We start from the raw sequence: 20,404 nt of genomic DNA on the forward strand, positions 1-20,404 counted from the left end.
CCTAGACGCTTCCCTAATCAGTACGAGCCGTCTGATAGTGACATTTATTCAGGCCGGAATTAGGGCTCCTTACTCCGTGCCTCGCGTGTTTACGTGTCTCCCGTTGCAAATGCAATTATTTTGTCTACGGTGCGTGTCGGCGCGCGGTTGGCAACGCATAGATAATTAATTATTAGGATACACGGACGCGTCGAGTGCGAGCTCGCTCCCGCGAGCTCTCTCCTCCGCGGCTTTAATTCGGGCCTCGAGGATCACGACGAGGCTTGAGCGCCGTCTGCCGCGGCTTCGTGTCAACGCCACTTGTGTGCTCTCGCTCGAAGCATCGACGAGAGATTATGCGCTCGTCGGTGAAAAGTTGCCGAGTGCAAAAAGGGAGGGGTGGGGAGGCGCAGGAATATATATTTGTACGTAGAGCGCGCGTTATTCACGCATGGGAAACCGCAAGGAACCGACGTGTTTTTTCGGTCACCGCGGGTCCTACAGCCACAGATTATTATTACAAGCGGAACTGAATTGTGCGCCGTGTGCGCGAAATAGATAATAATCAATAATAATAGATGGGGCAAATGTTATAATATTATATCGTCGATGTTGCGTGAACGCTAACGTTTCAGCGCGATGCCCACAGATTCGTGATAATCTCCGCGCAGTAAAATATCAAACATTAACAAATTGAGTATGTTTCACGGATCAGTATGTTAATTGAAATGGAAAGGCAAAGAGAGAGAGAGAGAGAGAGAGAGAGAGAGAGAGAGAGGGAGGAGGAGGAGGAGAAAATTCGCCATGCGAATTATCGTATGAATAAACGGCGCAACACGAGTCCACCGTGCACGCGCGCATGCGCAGTGGATTACGGATTTTCGCGAAAAAATTCTCTGATACTGCGACGGTAGCCCTTCATCGGCTTATAGCGGCGGTGAACAACCGCAGTTGCAGCTGCAACCGGTCGTAAGGAAACTGTCAGCGACGCACGTGCTCCGCTCCGCTTCGCGGAGCAGCGCCGATGGCGGCGGCGGCGGCGGCGGCGGCGACGGTGGCGACGGTTGCGGCGTCCCCGCCGCGCGAGTGGACTTATTTCACTATTTTATTAGATTAAATATTCACGACGCGATAGTAACAACGGAAAGCCGTAGAAAAACGCAGTGAAATATGACACGGATCCCCGCCGCCGCGCGGAGGCTGCACGGCGCTATCGTGTAAGGAATAGAGGTCATTTCTGCATCTTTAATGCGCTGTACAAAAGCGGCGCATGAATAAATTGAACGTCGCCGCCTCAACCACAGCGCGACGGTGGCCCTTTTACCGTCGCATTTGCCTCTCTCGCTCGACGACCGCTGTGCTTAGCCGACACGCGCTCTTTATCCGCGGGAGATTCCCATCTGCGTGATAAAAAAGATCATCGCGCATATCATCAGTCCTGCCGATGTTTTGTTAATCGGGTATTCGGGTGAGGTAAATTAATAATATTCCACGACATTTGGCGCTTTGCATCTGGTATCTGAACTTTTTTCTCTTTTACCGTTTCCGCTTTAATTCGCATCTCTCTCTCTCTCTCTCTCTCTCTCTATTTTTTGCACTCGTTCTCTCAAAAAATTCATGAAACAAAGAATTAATTTATCGCTGAAGTAAACGAACCGATGGAAACGTCAGTTTGGCGAGAGTTACGAGTTTAAGAGTCAACCGCTGCGTCACGTTAAACTTTTCAATCATATTTATTACGACTGAAATCGATTACGATTTATTTATTGGAAACGTGAGAATGGCTAGTCGCGCGATGTCAGTAATGAGCTCTTTTTTATTCCGGCGGACAGGTGTGAGACAAATATTCTTTCTTTCTCTTTTTCCTTTTCTAAAGAATGCCGTCGATCTGTGTTGTGTATATCTTTGAAGAAAAGCACACAATTGTAACAAAAATATTGAATTTATTCTTGCTTCTAATACTTAATCCTTCATATCGCACGAGGTGTGAGTATTGCGTATGAAAATCCGAAATGAGCATTCGGAGCGTTGAAAAACAATAACGATCACGGTGAGGTCAATGATAGGGAAAGCGATGTGTTTACGTTTGGAAGATAGAGACGCGCGTCATAAAAACGATGTCGTGATAGAGGTAGGCAGTTAGTCGCTGTTGGACGCCCGAAGACGTTACATGTGTCGTCGTAGACGTGCCGAAGTAGACGTGCCGAAGTAGACGTGCCGAAGTAGACGTACCGAAGTAGACGTGCCGAAGTAGACATCGCCATCGTGCAGAAGGTTGGTGAGTGTTGATCAAATCATTGGTTTCTAATGTTAAATCGGGTGACCGGGCATCGCGAGCATTGTCCCCTTACACAATTAATTGATTTCTCTGAATTCCGAATACCGGTGTCGTCGTGCGTTTCCCCTTCGACATCGGTCCGATTCAGATGTTTTCTTAATCGCCAGACCGCGCGGGCTCGCCGTGCGTTTTCCAGTACGAACTAAGTGATCTGAGCCAGCAGTTAAGAGGGACATCTCGTGCGCTTTCCCTTGATGTCCATTGTACCTCTTGGTGCTGGATGGTGAGCTTTAGGCTGGGATACGTTGGTGATTTCCTCGAGCGCTTTCCCTTAAAGATCTCCGACTGTTCGCCAGCGGTTCGAGTGTGCTCATATCCACTCGGACCGTCATTTTTAATCAATTATCGCGTGAAGTAATCGCGCAAAAGCCCGGCTCGGTGTTCTGGCACTCGGCGCGTCTTCGCATCCCGCTCGACCTCCACCGACGGGCGTCTGAATTATATTATCGTTATACTATCTATTGATTTTTTTGTGTTTACTACCTCGAACTGCTCGTCTATTGATTCGGCTCTTAGTGTGTATGCATAAGGCAAATAAACAAAAGAAGGAAGGTTGTGTCTATAGGAACTCGCTCCCGTGTTATTTATACATCCTATACGTTACTCTTGCACAGGTGATCCTGCAAGAATTATGACGCTTACGGCGAGATATTTTTTTATGATTTAGCGAACAGCCTTGGCTTGATGAAGTAAAATATCACGCCGCTAATGACCTTTAATGAATGAAAATGAATGGCAGACGTACATGCAATGCTTCACGGTTGACACGCATTTGCCGCGTGATAACACCCCGGGGATTTCGTTATATACAGCGCCGAACGTACGTACGTACGTGCGTGCGTGCGTGCGTGCGTGCGTGCGTACGTGCGCAAGTGCGGATGGTCGTTTGTATCGCAATAACAAAGCAACAAATGTTTCAATGAAAATTGACGTTCGTTATTTCGCTTAATATCTCTACGCACGTGACGATACGCAACGCCGCATCGAGCGTGTAAGCACCGCGCTCACAAGCAAGTGGCCATTTTTCTCCCGCGCGCGCCGTGTGATTTAACTCGGCGCGATTTATTTAAAGGCGGCAGATTAATCTCTCCGAATTGAACGCGAACAATTCGCCGACGATATTTCGATTTTGTCGCGAAAATGGAAATGCAACCCGCGAGAAGTTCTGTTTCGATTATCGAGAGAGAGAGAAAGAGAGAGAGAGAGAGAGAGAGAGACTCTAAAAAAATCGAAGAAAATGAAAACAGGAATCGTTTATGCAAAAGGACCTTGTAGTTTTAACTCGCGATAATTTTCAGCACTCATCCGTGACGTAATCTCGCGTGACATTTTAGCTTCCTTTTTTTCTCGTAATTTTCGTTCTTGCTCGTACAAATGTATTCACCTCGAAGCGCAAGAAGCCGCACCACGCGTGAGCAAGACTCGCTCACACCCGAGCGAACGAGCGAATAATCGCGAGGCGGCGGATGTGCCGCTTTATTTGCCGATAGTCAAGATAATCGCAGCGGCCCGCATTCGATGTTAAGGAGCAAACATCTTATTAAGGGATTCGTCTTGGCACGCTACGCTTCCGACCGACCCGAATTTAATGGCGGCGTAACGAAATAGCTTCTCAGGCCATTTCGCAGAGGCCTCGTTATCTTGTTAACGATCGGAGCGCGTCTATTCGTCTATTTCGAGCTTCGTCAAGACGGCATGACTATATAGCGTCACGAGAGGGAAGCATGACTAAGATATTTAGCGGTGGGAATACGCTCATATTGGAACACGTTTTGCTTGGGAAAATGAAGGGACAGAAGCGCGAGAGAGAGAGAGAGAGAGAGAGAGAGAGAGAGAGAGAGAGAGGGAGGAAGAGAAGCGGTCGATATTTCGGTATATCGCTCAATCGCGTGAAAATGAAAATCGTGTAAACAAAAATCCGTCGTTGAAGGCAGAACTTTAGGCAAGAATAATATCGCATGCGTCTTTGCACGCGATCCCATCGTCGCGTGAAATGAAATTAGCGGTCTGTTCCATAGCTCGTGTTACATAAATCAGTCGCGGAAATGCATTATGAAATTCGCGATGAATTTTAATCCAAATGCGAGAATGCTGACGTGAAGGGAGAAAGAGCACCGCCGTGTACGAGATTTATGAATATCTCAACTAGTCTCGGACTCTTCCATCTTCCATTTTTAATGGCTGTTAATATTTTAATATCGATGAGACAAATATTTCTCGAGCTCGTGTTTCTCGATACCTCTCGACGTATCCGGTACTTCCCGCTGTGTATATCTCCGATTTATGCAAAGTGTAGTCGGTATCGCCGTACGGAGATGTTCATGTATCTCTCCCCCTTCCTCTCCCTTATTCTTTCATTCTCTCTCTCTCTCTCTCTCTCTCTCTGTCATTTCTTTCTCCTTCTTCCTCTCAGTTGCTCACTGAGACGCGGAAGCGCGAGCATACGTGTGTATACGTCGTAACCGTATCTTAAATATACCTCGGCCGTACCTTTCCACAGAGACAGTCACCTCTCTGTCACAGACAGCACAACGCCGCCGCTGCAGCCGCGGCGACACAAACAACGACCACGACGAACTTTCTGCAAACACGGTTCGCGCTTATGCGGTTGTTAATATTATAATATCGCTCGTTACTGCCGACACTGACAAAGCTTGCGCGCGGTCCTTCTTTTTCTTCTTCTGCTTTCTTCTCCTCTTCTTCTTCTTCTTCTTCTTCTTCTTCTTCTTCTTCTTCTTCATCATCATCATCACCTTATTCTTCTTCCTCTTCTTCTTCCTGCTGCTCGTCTTTTTCTTTTCAGCCCGGCTATTCGTTTCGCAACATATACGCGAGACGCGACTTACTACGGGTCGCTGCCGTCCGCGACATCCGGCTGGTGCAGAATAGAGAGAGCGCGCATGATACCGCCCGAATATCATACTTGGCGAATGCGGTTGCAGTGTCGCGGAAGCGAGGAAATTAGGCAAGGTTGAGTGTGAATGCAGCGGGAACACACGCGGAGGAAAGGACGCGCGCGCGTGCACTTCATCTCGCTCCCTCTCTCTCCCCGTTTGTCGGCCTCTTTTCTCTCTGTCCTTCCGCTAGTAAGGGCTCGGTCGCGATGATTAAAGAAAGAAACGGGAAAGCAGGGGAGGGCCTGGTGAGAGAATGCAAGCCTCACCTGTACTTTGGCTACCACGTAGCTTCTGCTCTGGCCTCTCGACCCTCTCCTCACTCGGCGGAGGTGGTCTCTCTGTCCTTTTCGGATAGTAGGGGTTGTACGAGGAGGGCCACACGGTGGTCAGCCTTTTTGCTGGCGGTGGCGTGCTCGGTCGTCCTGAAAATAGATTAGGACCTTTCTCATCTAACCCAGGCACTCTCCGTTTGCTCCCTTTCTTTTTCCTCTTTTTTTTTTTTTTTCCTGTGTGTGCGTCTGTCTTTTTTTTCGCCTCGGTACTCGCCGATAATCCAGTCGCGCGGTGTATCTCCTCCTCTATTTATCTCTCCCGCGCAGTGCTTTCGCTCCTGTGCCTGAATTTTATCGTATGCGTGTATATGCGCGCTACTCCACGCCATGCAAGGCCGCAGCGGCGAAATTATACGCGACACGACGACGATGACGACGACGATGACAATTTTAGCGCAGACGTCGCGAGACGGCGACGCGACGACGACAATACAGAAAGAGACAGCGCGCGTACGGTGGACGAATCTAGCTTTAGAGCGGATTCAGGTGCGTGGAAAACGAGCCTCTGCTTTGTGCATTTCTCAGCGTCATACGCCAGTCGCCTGGCGATTATACTCTTAAACGTCTCTATTATCTTTGAAATAATTTCGGTCAACATCGAATAGAGAACACGGGAAGCGAGTACGTAATACGAATAGAATGAAAAACAAACTCCGGTTCGTGCAATTGAGGTTTTCCGCCGGCTGGCATCTGTATTTAATAATTAACATTAAAATTTTAATGAATACACACTTTCATTGTGAACGAGTGTTCTCGCGATGCCCGTTTGCCGATGCATGTTTTATTCTCGATAACGGAGATATCGTTTCTTGCCGCTTGATTCTCGTTTGCGGCCCCCATTCTGCGGCGCAACCGAACTAACAAGTAAACCTCGGGGAACGTCAGACGCCGATTTGTTTCCAATTTTTTATAATTATTTTTAATGTCAAAATATAAAGAAATCTGTTCATCAAATCATTTTTAGCTTAAATTAATTTTTTCAATTTTTTCGAAATTTCTGAAGTTTTGCACAAGTACATTATTTTATATATGTTTAAAACAGTATTTCTTAAAAATGTATATATATATATATATATCTGATTTGTTGAAACTTGCACACATGTCGCCCATTATGAGTCAGAACCATTTTGTAAAATTCAAAATGGCGGATCTAATATAGCTGACGTCATTGTTGAAAAAGTGTTCAGCTTTACGCTACATTCGACGTTGGGTAATCTTTCGGCCACTATCCAGCAAACAAGCTCATTTCAACGTCAAAATCTGGTAAAAAATGAACAAGAAGCGAACAAAAAAAAGAATAAGAAGAAAACCTTTTTCTCAGAAGATTAATATGTATAAAATAGCGTACTCGTGCGAAACTTCAAAAATTTCGAAAAAATTGGAAAAATTAATTTAAGCTAAAAATGATATCAGATTTCTTCATGTTTTGACATAAAAAATAACTATAAAAAATTGGAGACAAATCGGCGTCTGACGTTCCCCGAGGTTTACTTGTAAGAAGTAAGCGAGACGAAGCGAATTGCCACGACAGATGTATTACGACATTCGCGCGATGAACGGAACGTAATCCCGAGCGGCTACGACGGGGAACATACGCGCGGGCACGTGGCGGGTTTGATGAATTCTACGAGCTTCTTTGAAAACGAGCCAAGTTCAACTTGTTGCTCTCGATGCCGACGGACGTTCCATTGAACAAAATGCCTTCTCACGAAGTAATCCCGCGACAGAAAGGAGAGGGGGCAGAGAGAGAGAGACAGAGAGAGAGAGAGAGAGAGAGAGAGAGAGAGAGAGAGAGAGAGAGAGGGAGAGAGAGAGCCTGTAGAACGCGACCGCAGTTTCGCGCGAAGCGTTCATCTCGCGCGCGTTCTATTTTTCCCTTTCTTTTTAACTAGCCACGCAGTTTGGCACGCGAAGAGACGCCGCGTGTGGTTTTTCGAGCACAACGCCTCCCAGTCCGTGAGGGCTACCATTTTCGCGTCTCGTCAAGCGATCAAACTCCGTCCATGATATTCCTCAAGCGTAATGATCGAGCCTTGCTCTCGGAGCGCGCTGCCCGAGAAAATAAAAATATCACGGCGACGTCTCGGCACATCAGTGTCGATCGCAGCGGCGCGCGACTCGGCGATAAATCTATAATCTCGCGGCAGTATTTCAGGACAAGATAAATCGCGTTGTCGAGTCAATCCCGCGGAACCGCGACTATCCTCAACAGACAGAAAGCTGTAATTATTGACGAGGAGCGATCGCGCCCGCCGCTTGAGCGTCGCGATGATCGCGAGGTATTCGCCGAGCTCCGCGCTGCTGCACATGAGAAAAAGGTCACGCCACGTTTAATTCAATTACATCATCGGCAATGTGGGATTATAGTCTACTCTGCCAGGCGGAGTCTTATCTTGGTGAGTAGGAAAGCGCATCCCGGGAGAATCGCATCTTTCGCCGACGGTAGATTGAAACTTTACTTACGCGATAATTCTGTAGGGCGCGCATCTAGCCGGGGGTGTAATTCAAGTTGATATTCACCACGGGGCCTGTATACTTTTACGGGGCGGAGAACCGCCTTTCGTGACTCTCGCGGGCGAGAGAGAGAGAGAGGAGGGGGGTGAGGACGGGGGAAGAGGAGAGGCGGTTTGACGCTTATTTCGTCCGCCATAATCGTGCAGATTATTCAAACTACCATCGTCCGCCGCGGTCCCGCGCGTGCCGTTCGTCCGCGCGATCGCGAAAACTATGTCGCGAAGTAATTCAAAGTATATATGAATTATACCGCAGGTGCGACCGTGGTCGCAAGACGCCGCGCCGCGCGATGCGCTCGTGCGCGCGCGCGCATTTAGTTTTATCTCTTCCCTTCTCGGCGAGTCACCGGCGTGAAAATATCAATCTTGCGAATCCCATTCTTCCGCTTCGGGATCGCGTCGAGAGCGACTCGCGCGGCGGAGTTGAAACGAGACAACAGCGGGACGAGGGGACTTCCCGACGCGGAAGTTAACGTATGTAACCCCTTCGCGCGACACGTTGCAACTGCAATTTCGCCTGCGCCGCGACACGAAAAACGTCCCCGCAGAGTGTTCCGGAAGTCTCTAATACATTTACCGGCACAAGTGTTTTAAACACTCGGTGTGTCGTACAAACGTCACTTAATTAATTTCCTCGGATGAAGCCCGGCTCTCCCTCTCTCTCTCCCTCCCTCCCTCCCTCCCTCTTTGTTAAGTAAGTCTCGACGCTTCTCGAGTCGCTTTCGTTCGAACGAACTCTGCGTTCCGCAGCTCGACGGTGGCCGACGATGTACCCTTAAGCCCCTTCCCTCCCCCCAGCCAGCCCCCCAGGCCCCCCGGTGTACTCACGAGCACACCTTCACCGACACGACTCTCTTTCGCCTTCTTCGTCGCTCCCCGTAGTCTTTTTGGTTTGCAAACAAGCGACCCTTTAACCCGCCCGGCCCGCTAACTTGGCGCCCGGCCGGGCACTAAAAAGTTTTCGAATAAAAGTTTAAATACGCCCCGGACGTGAACTTTGTGTTTCGTGGCCCTGCCGCCGCGGCCCTCCGACAATATGGCGGCTTCTGGGTCACCTGCTTTCCGCCGTCGGCGCCGGAGCGCGGACGCATCCGCGTCTCTCTCTCTCTCTCTCTCTCTCTCTCGTAGTGTCGTTTGCGCGAGCGTGCTCGCGCCGTTTACGAATAGGTTAACGGTCTCTCCTCTCTGAAAGCGGGCAATCACAACGGGGCTCGTATTTCATCCGGTCTCCCCGCGCTCCGCTTTGTTACCCTTTCCCGGGATGGTGCGTCGGGGCTTGTTTGGGAAGTTTCGAAATAACTCGTTGAAAATTTAAGAGTCTCGCGGCGCCTCCTCCAAAGTGCCGCAGCGAGCGCCAAGTAGAATTTGTTTCACGCAAGCAGCAAAAGCGAGAGGAGGCTAAAGGGGTGAGATAGAAAGAGAGGAGAGAGGATGGACGAGAGGAAAACGCTGGCTGGCTGGCAGGCAGGCAGGCAGACGGGAGAACAGATTCGCGGATGCAACCGTGGGAAATAAAGTGGCGCGGAATGACTTTATATTAATCGCCTCGGTCTTCGATTCACCAAAGTGCACGATCGCGCCTTTCCCATTCCCGACGAGCGACGATCAGAAAGATCGCTCGCTCGCGCGCGCAGCGCTTTGGAGCGCGCGCGAACTAAAATTCGCTCGCACGGGAGGAGAGGCAGAGAGATAGATCCTCTCCCGCGCGTTTTATAAGTCGAATGTAATTATACATGAGTTATATACACGGTCGGAAGTTAGCCGAGCTCTCTCTCCTAACAAACTATTCTTTCCGCGTTTCAGATTCCGCGCTTCTCCGCGCGCGCGCCTCGGAAAATTTACACCGGAGCGAGAGCGTTGAACGCAGCGAAGTTTCATCGAAGGCTCCCCGTTTATACCGCCGCGTCCGATGGAGTTTGATCTGTTTAATGAGCAAATTGATTCTATATAACCAACAGCGAGGAGGGAGGGCGACGGAGGGAGGGGGAGGGGGCAAGCATCCCGTTTTACTTGCTTGAACTTTTTAATCGACGTGAAAATCGAGGGGGAAGAATTCGCGCGGCGGTATTAATGATTCTAATCTTGCCGAAGGTGTATGAGTCGTGCTTCGTGGATTATAATTTATGGACGTTGTCATCGGGGCTGATTTTTCCGCGCGAGGGCACCCCCCTTGAGTTTGTTCGTTTGAATGAGAGACGCTTGCGACCAGGAGCTGTCCTCCGCTCGTCGCTGCTCCGACAGCAGCAACCGAAGCTCGGGGTGACGTAGCTGCGCGCCATTAAATTCTCGTCAATGCGAGCGCATATAATGATGTTTACAGTCACTTGGCGCCTCCTCAGTTTTCACGCTTTGTATCACGCCGCTGCTGCGCGCAACAATCCGATAGCAGGGACGTTATTTCCCCTCCTCCCGAGATACTTCCAGATACGCTGCTTTAACGTTCGGTGCTTGTAGTAATGGCTCCGCATTTTAGATACGCGATGGCCGTAACGAGATACCGCCGCGTACCGAGGCGCAAGCGCGCGACGTGGCGTGTATAGTCTAACGTCAGAAATAATTTTGGCCTCCTTATTGGCTTTTAATTAATTACGCCCCGTAGTTGGTTCGCGGGGCAACTAGGGGTCACGAATTATTAAGTATCGCATGCTCTCGACGATCTAATTCGAGTTTTATTTGCTGACGGACTCCGCTCGACGGAAGAAAAAGCAAGATAATTTGGTAGGCGAGTCGGTACTACAGCATAATTATTTGATGTCCCGACGCAAATAACGAGCCATCGTGGACTTTTCGCAAGGACGAGATTCCGCGAATAAAGGAGCGCGAGCTCCCGCCTCTCGATATTGTCGATATGCATTATGAGGCATTATGAGAAGTTGGAGAAAGGACAGTGAGACTTATCGAATATTACTCGATTAATCGTCGCACTTCATCGACGTGATTGTCGCGATGTTCAAAATACCGTTTCGAGTTATCGAAGATTTCTAATGTACTTCGGTTCGGTTTTTGACTAGATGAGCGCGATATTTACAGGTTCGTTGAAAATGCGCCCCGAGTTAACGAGTCAAAAAGCTTAATTCTTGAGACGAAGACGGAGTTTGTGACAATTTATGAATTTCTTTCGCAGGACGCACATGCGAATATCATATCGCGCGACTGCCACGTTAAGGGGAGGAACGTATTAAATGTAACGATATTGATCGGCGGAGAAACGTGAATCCGATTTGCATCGCGCGGATGAAAATTGTCGGAGCAACCGACAGGCTGTTCGAACGTATCTTGGAAAATTAGCTTCCCGATATAATTCCGCTATTTTCTCTTTGGAGAACAGCGGTGCTATCTAGTATCTACCGCGCGCCACTGCCAACAATGCAATCTCACTCTGCGCTGCGTGCGTCCCACCCGGTGTCCTCGCGTCGTCGTCAGTAATTGAATTTTAAATGCGCTTAATTAGGTCACCGGTTAAGCTACCGATGTAATATCGCGATATAAAATTAAAAGCTTCGTTCTGATTTGGACGCAGCGGGATAAAGCTCCATTTACACCGCACGCAGCAGAAATTCGTCCGTCGTCTCTTTTTTTCTCTCTCTCTCTCTCTCTCTCTCCCTCCCTCCCCTCCCTCCCTCCCTCCCTCCCGTTCTCCTCTTTACATTTCGGCGAACGTGACGATAGATCACGCGAGAGTTTAAAGTGCCGACGTAAAGATGCCGGGAGGGCGACGAGTTTCCTTCGCACGCCAGATAGACTCGCGGATTCCCTCGACCTTCCCGCAGTGTCCCTCTCCTTTCATCGTCCCTTGCGCGAAGGATCGTCCCCTACTTCCCGTTCGATCGGACGTCCCCCGCCGCGTCGCGCATTCTCTCATCGCGTGACTTTTGATATGTTGTCACATGCACCCTGCATTTCGAATCGCGGATCGTCCCGGAATGGATCTGTAATCTTATCTGCGCAGATAAGACGAACGACAGTTTCCCATTGGAAACTCCCGGGCGCTTAACGTCGTGTTCGTGAGTTATTGCATACCTCGGCTAGGTCATTAATAACCCCGTAGTATGAAGATTGATTCGGAGACGCTCGAGAGCGAGAGCGAAAGGTAGAGAGCGAGAGATAGAGGGAGGTATATAGATAGATAGAGAGCAGAGAGAGAGAGAGAGAGAGAGAGAGAGAGAGAGAGAGAGAGAGAGAGAGAGAGAGAGAGAGAGAGAGAGAGAGAGACGAACAGCGACACGTCCCTTGCCGATTTTGCCAAAATTCTCGTAATATTTAATCAGTAGCCGAGGTCATACATTATGGTGAAGGGACTGTCTCTCGTCTTGGCGGCGAAGTATGCGCATCTGCAGCTACGTCGTCATCATCGCTAAATTGCATTAGTCGGTGAGAGAAGCACGCGACGTTGACTACACGGCCGCAAGGACTACTTTGACGCGCGCGGAAAGTCGTCCCCCCGTCTCGCGGACGAACGTCTCGCCGATTATCGTTATTACCGTTCCCGACGCGTTCCTGTCGGAGGAATCGCGCGCGACGAGGAAGACTCGCGCCACCGACGCCTCGTAAATCCCCGCTTACGACGCCTCGGCTTTTACGGTCATCATCCGGTCGCGGGGGTAGATCACAGCGACATCGCCGTGGCCGCGTTCGCGCGAGAGTTCGCGGATAACGCTTATTCATCGGAAGCGGTCGCCTTTGCCCTCTTTCTTCCTTCCTCCCTCCCGTTCTCCTTTCGCGCGCCCGCTCCCCGGAGACTTTGGAACTCGGAGTAACGATAATCCACGTAGAGCGGGCCGGCACGTGAAACGGTAAAATTGCGAAGCTTAATAGCGGTAATACCGTCGTGGCCGAGCCTTGTATGGCCTTAATAATGCAGCATATTGAGATTGGTTTCGCGAGCTCGAGGTGAGGAGGTCGGAGAACACGGGGGCGGAGGAGAGCCACCGCAGGGACCTGACCTAGGCATCCGCCCAAGTTATTCGCCCCGTTTTAATAATACACCGATGCGCCGATGCGCGCGACTCCGTGCGAGCCTAATATAAAGATCACGTCCGGGATCACGCCGGGATATTCCGCGCGAAACGCTCGCGTAAACCTTTGCCGCGACGTTTCAGGAGACACCTGGGATGACAATTTGCGTTGTCTTTTTCGTCTCCCATTCGGCTCCCCCCATCTAGGAAAGGCAAATTTGCCTTTGCGGAGTAAAAGTGAATCGCGGTGTGTACTCCGATTCTCGTGTCATAAAACAGCGAGGCGAAATTTCACAAGCGAGCGCTTCTCGCGGCCTTCGATACCACACGCGGCGGGATACTTCTCGATTCATCGAGACTCGCACTCGCACACATCCCTTGAAAGAGCGACGGCTTTTCGTTCGCGCGTTCGTTCGCCTGAATTTCCACGCGCTAACATCCCGCTGCGAGAGAGGGTGAGAGAAAGAGAGAAGAAGAGAGTGGTGGGAAAAGGGGGGGGGGATGCGCAGAGAGTTAAATATTCTGATCGACGTGGCGGTCGATAAATGACACAAATGCCTGACAAATTAATCGAACGCTTTAATCACCCGTTCGCCCATCCCCGATGCTGCGGCCGGGTTTCACGCGGCTGCCGTACGAGGAGATCGCGAATTATCTTCCCGCGCGAAAGAAGCGTGAGATAAATCGCCTTGATTCGGACATGCCGTCCCTCGTCGCCTGTTTTAGTTCGACATTGTTTCTTCTCTCTCTCTCTCTCTCTCTCTCTCTCTCTCTCTCTCTCTCTCTCTCTCTCTCTCTCTCTCTCTCTCTCTCTCTCTCTGTCTCTCTCTCTGTCTCTTTCTCTCTTTTGCTAAACGAGCCGACCCCGCGACCAGAATTGCGGCTCCTCGCCGATGGCGGAGAGCGGCGACGCGTCGGAAAAGAGGCGAGAAAGCACTCTAGGGCTCTACGATTTGGGAATAAAATGTGGATAATGAGAGTTCACGCCGTCGCCGGGCTGCTTGGTGCGCGGAGAGGCGAGGATGGGCGAGCGGGAGGGAGGGAATTGTTGGAGAAGAGCGACGAGGCGATATCGATCCCCGCGCGGTCGTGGAATGCATATATTCAATAAAGGTTTCTCACCTTCTTTGTTGGCGCTGCTCTTGATCTCCGTCGCCTTCGGTGCCGCCGATGGCTTCGGGATGGCTGAAATAAAAATCGTTCGTCTATTAATGACGGTCGTATAATTCCTTAAATATCGGCCGATAAATTTCGCTCCCGAACTCCCTTGCCGCCTTGTTCGTATTTTAGCCGGAATCATCTTATCTACCGAGCGCCCCGGACAATCGCGCACGGGCGGGCGTAGGAGGGGCGAAGGAGGGGGGGAGGGGGAGGAGGAGTTATAACGGCGCGGGGTTATACGGCGGACGTTTCCACGGCGATTTAACCGTGCCGATTTACTGCTAACACGTCCACCTCGTCTTAAATAAATCTTCGACTCGGGCGAAATTAAACAAAGGCGCGCAGGAGATTCGCGATTTATGCGCGCGCGCGCGCGTCCGCCCGCCCGCCCGCCCGCCTCCTCGTTCGCGCGCGAGGAGGTCGTTTCATTTTTAAATTATTCACGTCGCGAAGTCTCCGCGAGCTCCGTGATATCCGGGCCGGTGCGAAGCGCCGTTTGCGCGGATAGCACGAATGGAAGTAACGGTTGGGGCAGGAGAGAAAAGGGAGAGATCGCGCGAGCGCGAACGCGAGAGAGATGGAAGGATGGGACAAAAAGATCGGCCCACCCGGACGGACACGCGGGGGCTAGAAAGTGCACATCGGCTTACGGTATAATCTGATGGATCCCTCGGTCTCGCCCAACGAGTTTTTGCTAATGCACCGGTAGCTACCGAAGTCGCTCGTTGTCAGGTTCCTGACGATGAGCCTCATGTGCGCCCGGTAGCTGTTCTCCATGCTAGTCGTGGTGTACTTCTCGTTGGAGAGTATCATCTCCTCGCCCAGGAACCAGTAGCTCATGGCGCGAGGGTAGGCTTCCGTGTGGCAGTCGATCGTCGCGTCGGTGCCGATCGGCGCGCCCACCAGCTGGTTAGGTACGAAGATCATCGGGGAAACTGGAACATCGGCGGGCGCGGATGCGTTGCGTTTCAGTTTCCTATTATATTCTAATTTTGAAATATCACCGTGAAATATCATGATTTAGTTGAATTCTTTGCGTCTCATCGGAGTTCCTCGTATTACGTTACGTATATTCGAGCACGCGTGTTTGTGCGTGCGTGTGCGTGTGTGTGCGTCTGTGTCGAAATATGTAGAGTTCAATTGCGAGAAATACGATTCCGCTATCCCGCTTCGCGATATCTTTCCTCGACGCGTATATTTTTTATATTTGGATAAACGAGAGACTCTCTTTAGGATTATTTGAAATTCTGTTATCGAATAATCCATTATTGAGCCTCCCACGTCGAAGCTTAATGGGAAAGACTTCTGCAAGAATGATTCGATATTCGATTATTTAATATTCTCGATAGTTCATTTGCATTCGACAGGATTTGGAGATTCAAAGGAAATATAAATAACCTTGGAAGACGTATATTCTGATAGTTTAAATATCAAGGAGGCACCGAATGCTATCAGACGATGAATCACTTTTATATTTCGGTTTATATTTCGGAGAGCGTTAAATCGCAAATATTATAGATAACGTAAAACGGTGCCGTCGAGCTCGTCCCACATGCACACAAGCATCTGCCGAGCGATCATAATAGTTGTCGACACGCATGGGTGAGCAGGTCGCGAGACGTCGCGCGCGATTCCCAATTTTCCGTATCGATCGGAGCGTGCGCGCGAGGTTCATTGCGTTATTTCGCTCGCGCGATCATCGTACCAGAATGATTTTGAATAATGGCAGCATTCCAGAATCCCAATGCTGACTGTTATCCTTTCATTTCCATGAGTTTGAAAGAGAAATATGCTCTCTTGAGTCTTCCTGTTCTTGATGTATTCACATCTATTCGTATGACTAACTCGAAAATGTGCTTTTTGTTTCAGATCTAATGGAGCTCTCGCGACTACACAGTGGATGCGGTGACTCGGAAATGCTGTTGATGCAGTTGCCGGTACCGGAGGTTCCGGTTCGAGCCAAGCGGGATCGGCTCGAAGGTATAGCTTCGTATATTTTCCGTAACACTTTTTTTAACCCTCGAACACTAGGATGTTTTTGTTACCTCCTACTAGGACGGGTTACTAGGACGGCTGAATTTTCACTCACAATTTTTTTTTAATTATTTTTCTTGATTATTTTTCTTGAGCGCACATGAACTACAAATATTTATGAGCATTATGAGTCCTAGCGGGATACCGCTGTGTAATGTGCTGCTATCTAGTGGCAGTTAAAACAGTTAAAACATATCATTGGTGAACTTTCACGCCCTTAGTGTTTAAGGGTTAGTCCCTGTATACCTCTACTCTTGCATTGAACCTTTTGCGACCGTGAACTGAGGCTCATAGTTGCCCAAGTGAAAAATTAAGATCGATCTGCAATGATTGCGAAAGGTTAATGCGCTTGTATGCACGTATATTTTTCTCACAAAGCCATCGACCATCCTATCTGATCTGTCCAACGTCACATTTTTTGCTTCAGATTCGCAGCAGTACGTGGCCGATCCCGAGTTCCGGCATCTCGGTGAGTCAGAAACAAAGCACGAAGAGTGACTTAATTTTTCAAGGTGGTGGGTATTGCTAAAGTCCGTTAATCAGTGCGATTTAATTGGCTCGTAGATCTTCGCGTGTACACTGAGAGAAAAGAACACATTATTAATCTTTCTAGAAATTATATTTCGGCCGCGAGCGATGTTTTCTGTGGTCCTAAAGTGATAGAAACGACATATGCATAAAATTATTGTCGAAAACACTAAAGTGTCACTACAAATGCGTTTTCCGCGATTGCAATAATTTCAATGTAATACAATTGCGACGCGTAGAGAGAGAGAGAGAGATACCAGGCAGTTTTCTCTCAGTGTAGCGCAATTTTGCGCTTGTTTTATACAGTCCACTAAAATGCACTGCTCGAGAGATCTTTTTGACAACCGTCTTATTTATTAGAGACGTCCGAATTTATTATTTTTAATACAAGCTATTCGACGGAAATACTTATTTAGTTCGACCCCCGGTGTATTTCAAGCGGTGCAAAACGCGCGTCAGAATTGCACCTCAAATTGACGCAGCAGAGTTGCGCCTCAAATTGGCGCATCAGAATCGCCGCGTCGCTCCACGCGGAATTCGCGATTCCGCTCGCTTCGTTCGCGATCAGCTTTACGAACGTCGCGCGACAATCGCCAATTGTTGAAACGTCTCGCACACATAGCACGGAGTTATGCCGTCATTTCGGTCGAATCGAAAGTTAGTCAAGAATTAAAATAATGTTCGCGAGAGACGAATCTCGTTTCATTGAAAGTGCCACGACGTGTACGATTTGAGATCCGAATTTGTTTCCGATTTTTTCCGCGCGATGACCCGCGCGCGTGTACTCTCGGAATTGGTCGTGTACTTTCCGTTAAACCGTCGAGCCGTGAACGTCCGGTTAAACTGCTAAAACAATCGCGATGCCGAGCGCAGTGAAATGAGTAGAGTGCGATCGACGTGGACGACGGTTGCACGCCGAGGAGGTTGGACCTGGACCTGGACATCGTGGGATATCAACGCCCAGTGCTGTGAGTGTGCGATTGAAACGCTGAAAATGCGTCACCTAACGTAATGCATATTAACGTAGCGTAGTGAATCGCACTGATTACCCATAAAAATATAATCAGAACACAAAGATATTCTTTCTTTCCCGCTGACGTGTATCTCTAACTTCATATCTCTGTAACTTTTGAATCGGATACGGATAATCAAAATCTGCAATCTGTTGTACTGAATTGTGCCAGACGAGTACAACAATAAACGACATGTTCCGAAAATTGCACAGCTTGCAAAAAAGTTTACAAAAAGTGACGGGCCAAAAAGATATGTTTTACATTTTCGAAAATTTGAAAGTAGTGCCGCGGGTTGTGCTGAGAAATCCGCGAGCATCCCGAAGCCCGCGCTCACGCGGGGGCAGGTATTCTCTTCGGCTTCCGACGAAATCCAGCCGCGCGAGAGATATCCTTTGCCTATTGTCCGCGGCGTACGCGGGGCAGCGCGCGGCGCGCGATGTAAAATTAAAAACGCAACGTGCACAGCGCGCGGTAATATCAAGTTTCATCGTAACGCAACGTAACACGGCGGATCAAGTTTGCGCTTTCTGAGATGGCGCGCCGCGAAAATGCGCCGCGGTCGGGAAACGAGTTGGGAACAAAGTCTATTATGGTTACAAGTCTAACGCGCCGGCGTTAAGGCTACGCAATGAAGAGTTAAGGCAGCGAGCGAGAGACGACGTTCGCCGTTCGCGACGATCGCGCGACGTTTCCGTCCCGCGCGCCCCCGTTCGTATTCCTCGCGCGAGCCGCGCCATTCCGGGCGAACAATTTTCTAACTCGGGGGCTTACCCAGAAACGGCTCCTTCTTCGTTTCGAATTAATCCGACGTCGGATGCGCGCGCTCGTATTACGCCGCCGCCGTCATTGTCGGCAAGTGTGTGCTTTGGTAACGGGTTAAATTAAAGTTGCCAACTCCGACGGCGGTGTGTGAAACAATAAAGGAATAATAATGCGCTCCGCCGGGAGGGGAGGGCAACGGTGTAAAACGACACCGGAAGCTGCGAAGCTCGTTTGAGCTGCGCAAACGAGAGGACGAACCAAATGCTCGCCTCTGTCTTCCTCCTCCCGGGCAAAGCTCTTCTTCTTTCCGCGCTTCTTGCGCTTCGGCGCGGCATCTTTCACCGGAGATGGATCGTCGTGTCCCGATCGGCAGGAATAGTCATAACGGGAAAACGCAATCAAATTATTATCAGGATCATCCAAGCGTACGTATTTCTCGCGGAGAATCGCGAGTATCGATTTTTCCAAGAGACAGACGCGATGTCTAGTCGATCGTCTGTCACACCGCGCGCGGTTGATGTGCGAAGCGAGCATCGGAAGGTATCCACGCGTAAGTGGAAATGTATAGTAAATGAGTGAAAAAAAGAACATGAGAAGTGAATGAGAAACGACGACGCGCAATGTAGGGCGAGCGAAAAAGCGAGGAGTGAGGAGAACGGAAGGACGTTCCTAACGAAGCGAGTTGCTGCAGCCTGCTGCTTTCCCGGCTGCTAATCGACAACGCGGAACGCGGACAGAGATAGAGACGCAACGCGGACAGAGATAGAGACGCAACGCGGTTGGACCCGCGGCGCGGGGGGAGGGGGAGGAGATATAGACGCAATCGATGGTAGGAAATAGGGAGAAGTGTGCATTAATTAAAGTCAACGCTGGCAATTTGTGGATTTGCGGTGAGCCGGGATGCTCACCGCGAGCTGCGCTGATGTACAGGCACGGTCAAGTGATCATGACTCCGCGCGCGCGAGTGCGCATTGTTCACCGCCGACGCGCATTGTTTCTCGTTATCGGGCGCGCGAAAAACGTACACCGCGTCGATAATTCGGGAAACACAGCAGGCCGAAAATGAAAACGCGAACGCGAGCGCACGCTGCGCCGATGGTGTCGCGCGTCGACTCGCGACGGTGATTTCACTTTTTTATTGTTCCTCTCTTCATCTCGAAAAGAGATCTCCCAGCGCGACGAGGCGACTTTGTTATTTGCGACTGTAATCGCACGGCATGAAAGAGTGACACGCAGCAGAGATGTCGTCGGGGAGCGTCAGCGACAATAATCTCACATGTACATTGCTGCTATTAGCTTCTTGTCGGAGCAACAAGCTGCAGTTAGCGCGGGAAATCATTAAAATTCTCCGTCTGAGATTCATCTGTTCTGTTCTCCCGGCGTAAGACCCCTCCCGTTTCTTTCGCGATCTCGAAATAAACGCGCGCGTCTCTCGGCGCAAATTCCGAATACGAGTTTTTAATACGAGGCGCCGGCCGAAGAATCCCGTCGTAATTTGAATTCCGCTCGTAATTACGCTCAATGAAGAAAGGGTATTACACTTCGCAACAACGGCCACGGGTCAGCCCTCGCGAGCGAGCGAGCGCGACGACGGGGAGCGAGCGGCGGAGCGAAAATGTAACGTAAAAAGTCAACCCGCTAAATTGTGCATGTCTCATCAACATGCCTGATGAACTAACCCACCACTTGCGGCGACGGCGCATGGAAACGTGTGCATACCAACCGAATTATGTCCTCATTCCCGCGCGGGCGCGCGCGCGTCTTCTCCCTTCGCCGCCTCGCTATGCTTTATGCAGCGGCACCATTTTGCCCGCATTGCAACGGGCGAGTGTACGGAAAACGCGATATACTGGGCCATGTACTATGTACATCTGTCGCTCCATCTCCGACAG

General features: G+C 49.9%; 2 protein-coding genes across 5 annotated transcripts in view; one reads left to right on the plus strand and one right to left on the minus strand.

The window, feature by feature from the left end:
* LOC105186530 (lachesin) overlaps nt 1–20,404 on the minus strand; it is a 275,093-nt gene that overhangs the window by 32,286 nt on the left and 222,403 nt on the right. For 3 of the 4 annotated variants that reach the window (XM_025304498.1, XM_011146804.3, XM_025304499.1), the window contains 3 exons: nt 14,826–15,110; nt 14,137–14,199; nt 5,481–5,636 (listed from right to left, as the gene is read on the minus strand). In XM_025304498.1, coding sequence (XP_025160283.1) covers nt 5,481–5,636; nt 14,137–14,199; nt 14,826–15,110 — 504 coding nt within the window. The remainder of the gene's footprint in view (nt 1–5,480; nt 5,637–14,136; nt 14,200–14,825; nt 15,111–20,404) is intronic. The other variant, XM_011146805.3, reaches the window with a different exon arrangement.
* The window catches only part of FucTC (alpha-(1,3)-fucosyltransferase C), a 73,836-nt gene continuing 55,434 nt past the window's right edge, over nt 2,003–20,404 (plus strand). The window contains exons 1-3 of the mRNA XM_025304500.1: nt 2,003–2,257; nt 16,045–16,155; nt 16,637–16,678. The gene's annotated coding sequence lies outside the window, so the exon portion shown is untranslated. The remainder of the gene's footprint in view (nt 2,258–16,044; nt 16,156–16,636; nt 16,679–20,404) is intronic.

Source organism: Harpegnathos saltator, unplaced genomic scaffold, assembly GCF_003227715.2.
Source record: "Harpegnathos saltator strain DR-91 unplaced genomic scaffold, Hsal_v8.6 scaffold612, whole genome shotgun sequence".
Taxonomy (NCBI): Eukaryota; Metazoa; Arthropoda; class Insecta; order Hymenoptera; family Formicidae; genus Harpegnathos; species Harpegnathos saltator.